This window comes from Mus caroli, chromosome 6 (assembly GCF_900094665.2).
Source record: "Mus caroli chromosome 6, CAROLI_EIJ_v1.1, whole genome shotgun sequence".
Lineage (NCBI taxonomy): Eukaryota > Metazoa > Chordata > Mammalia > Rodentia > Muridae > Mus > Mus caroli.
The window spans coordinates 113,204,777-113,207,962 of record NC_034575.1 but is presented as its reverse complement, the minus strand read 5'-3'; the positions used below and the strand labels follow the sequence as shown (position 1 = coordinate 113,207,962).

The 3,186-nt window shown below is 50.9% G+C and overlaps 1 protein-coding gene across 1 annotated transcript in view; it reads left to right on the top strand.

The window, feature by feature from the left end:
- The window catches only part of Ret (ret proto-oncogene), a 45,286-nt gene that overhangs the window by 32,249 nt on the left and 9,851 nt on the right, over nt 1–3,186 (top strand). Inside the window, exons 16-17 of the mRNA XM_021164144.2 lie at nt 3–104; nt 1,921–2,020. Of these exons, the coding sequence (XP_021019803.1) occupies nt 3–104; nt 1,921–2,020 (202 nt within the window). The remainder of the gene's footprint in view (nt 1–2; nt 105–1,920; nt 2,021–3,186) is intronic.

Sequence of the window (3,186 nt, the reverse complement as noted above, 5' to 3'; positions counted from 1 at the left end):
ACCCTGGGAGGCAACCCTTACCCTGGAATTCCTCCTGAACGACTCTTCAACCTTCTGAAGACAGGCCACAGGATGGAGAGGCCAGACAACTGCAGCGAGGAAATGTGAGTGGGCTTTTTCTGCCCAGCCAGCCTCTGACCCTCACACTCTGGACCCTGGATGGGGAAGTAAAACAGCCGTCCATTCTCTTCTCNTTCCCAAGAAGCCTGGTGCTACCAACCCTGATAAGCTGGGTGATGGGGAGAGACAGGGCAGAGGCCAGAAAGCCATTAACAGGCGTGAGATAAAGAGATGCTGGGGCCCCTCCCCCCATGGGGGGCTGGTGGGCTTCCTAGGAACTTCTGGGGGTTGATGGAACTGGCAAGAGCCCAAGGCCTCCTGCACGGTGTGTGGGAGGGAAGACATGAGCAAGGGAGGTAAGAACAGAGCAGGACAGAGACAGCCTCAGCCCAAGAGCCCCCAGAGGTCCAAAGCCACTGTTCTTTATACCAAACAGCTANTCAGATGGTCCAGAGACCAGGTTAAAAGTGTGTGGGGGGGAATAGCTGAAGCAGATAACGCTGGTACATTCGTGCCACNGTCAGTACCTAGCTGAGAGCAAGGTTAGGCATGCCAGGGTGGGGAAGATGCAGCCTCGAGCATTGGGCTGGCAGTCAGCCACCCGGCATTAACACCCACATCACAGCCCCAGAGCCCTCGGCTACACCCAGCTTCTGGGGAAGCAGGGCTTCAGGACAGAGAAAAGACTGAGAGACAGAGAAGCCTGGTTTTTAAGTTTTTCAATCCTCGAGCTTTCTGTGGGATTACGTGATGAAACCCACTCGCACCTATACCCCCATTTCCCTCCTCCAGCTNCCCCACACCCCAACAACATNTCCCCTCTGAATTTCATGTCTTATTTTGGGACAGCCCATTAAGACCAATGAGTGCTGCCCATATTTATGTGCATGGTATGGGGCCATCCATTGCAACGTGGGAATCTTTCCAGTGGCCCCACCCTTCATAGAGAATGATTCTCCTCCCACAGCAGCTGTCCACTGCCAATGGCCCATAGGGGAGGGATGGGGCCTAGAGATAATCTACCCCATTTGTGCCAGAAGTTTGGCACATCACTGGTCCTGTGCCGGGAACCAGAGCCACTGTGAGTTCATGAGTGCAGCAGGCATGCCCTCTGCAGAAGGCAGCACTGTACAGAGCTCCCCGCTAATCTCTGTGCCTTACATCCATTCTGCCTTCCTCGATGTTCCCTGGACCTTGGCTGAGAGCGGACATTGCTATCTATGGCCCATCTCGGGCCAAGCACTACCTAAGCAGAGTTTCTTATTCTTGGCGCTCTGACCAATTATGAGTGTCTCTGTTGACTGCTGCTCACCACACACCAAAAAAACAAACAAGAAAAAGAAGCCTCTGCGACCAAGGCTGAGCCCAGGTCTCTGGGCATAAATATGAATGTGTTGAAAGCAGTTTGACAGCATGGTGTTGAGCAAAATAAAAATAACGGCAGGTTTGATCCTTGAGCCTGGTACATCTCCAGCCATGGGGTTTTTAAGTAGGATTACAGAACCAGGCTTGAAGCTCCCTCAAAGACATTGTATTTGTTTCTACCCCTTAGAGTTTTCAATCAGTTCATCCTCTACACATTTTAAGGACTTTGCTTTCTACTGAGCCACACTCAGTGGGTACGGGATCGAAACGTTGCCTGCTCCTGTTGGTATAAGGAGAGAACACCAAACCCCTCTGGAGAGAGGCCACCAGGGGGCTGCACCACAGTATGGGTGTCCTGCCCCTGGGTCCAGCTTGGAAGCTCAGAGTTGCAAATGGTTTAGAAACAGCCTAGAGGGAGGAGACATAGCCCCTTAGACCCAGTGTGGGTGTGCNGACCCTGCCAGGGCTTCACCACCTACCTGTGCTTCCCTCCAGGTACCGCCTGATGCTGCAGTGCTGGAAGCAGGAGCCAGACAAGAGGCCAGTGTTTGCTGACATCAGCAAGGATCTGGAGAAGATGATGGTCAAGAGCAGAGTGAGTACCAGAGTCCCTGCCAAAGGCTCACCTTGGGATGGTAATTTGAGGTTCTCTGTGNTTCCACTNCAAGGCCAGAGGGAGATGACTGTGCTATACCANAGGGCAGGCAGTGGATGAAAACCTGCCACGTAAGCCAGTTCTCTTGGGCGGTTCAGTAACGAAAACATCTTGGTTTCTAGCTTGTCCTCAGACAAGAGCTCTTCATAGGCAAGTACTGGAAAATGTTTCAAAACCAAAGGAGAACTTTTGCAATAGTGGAATAGAATGCCAAAGACTCGAAGCCCGTGTCCTAAATGCATGAGCTCTGAGGGCCCTGGAGGTGGGCAGTGACTAGGGTTGGACCTCTGGCAATATGAGTGTCCCTTCAAGGGCATCTTGCTCTCACCACGTGGGACCCTACAGGAATAGGAGACCTGGCAGGACAGGTCTTCTGAATTTTAAGTTCATGTTGTCTCCCAGTTTTTATTAACTGCTCGTGTAGATTTCCAAAGCCTGGTGTCAGCCAAACCAAACACATGAGAACAGTCAGCCTCTGTGCCTTGGTGAGAAGACTGAATAATTCTTGCCTAATATTTATTGAGCAACTGTCTGTACGGTTCGTACTGGATGCTAGGAAGACAGTTAAACAGGACCAAACAGGGCATCCTTGGTCACACTANTCCCTTTNATGCCTTGTCTTCATCTTTACTAAAAGCTGCCCTTCTTTCAGATTCCAAAAGGGTACATGGTCTCGGCTCCCAGCGATAAAATCCAGCAGTTGCTGGACAGATGGCTTAGCCAGTAAGANCACCTGCATAATTACCAGACCTGAGTTCAAATCCCAGCATCTATATAAAAAGCCAAGTGTGGCCAGTGCAATGAAGGACAAGGACAGAAACAGGAGAGTTCTGGGNCTTGCTGAGAACCAGCTCCAGACTCAGTGACAGACCCACCCTGTCTTAAGGGACCAAGGTGAAGAGNGGCAGAGCAGAATATCATTCTCAGGTGTCACACACACACATCCACACAGATGTGTACATACACTGGATTTATTACATACATTCTCATACACAAATATTTGAAAAACTTAGTTTTATTGGCTTTTTCCTATTATTGGGTCCAGTACAGGGGAATGCCAGGGCCAAGAAGTGGGAGTTGGTGGGTAGGGGAGCAGTGCGGGGGAG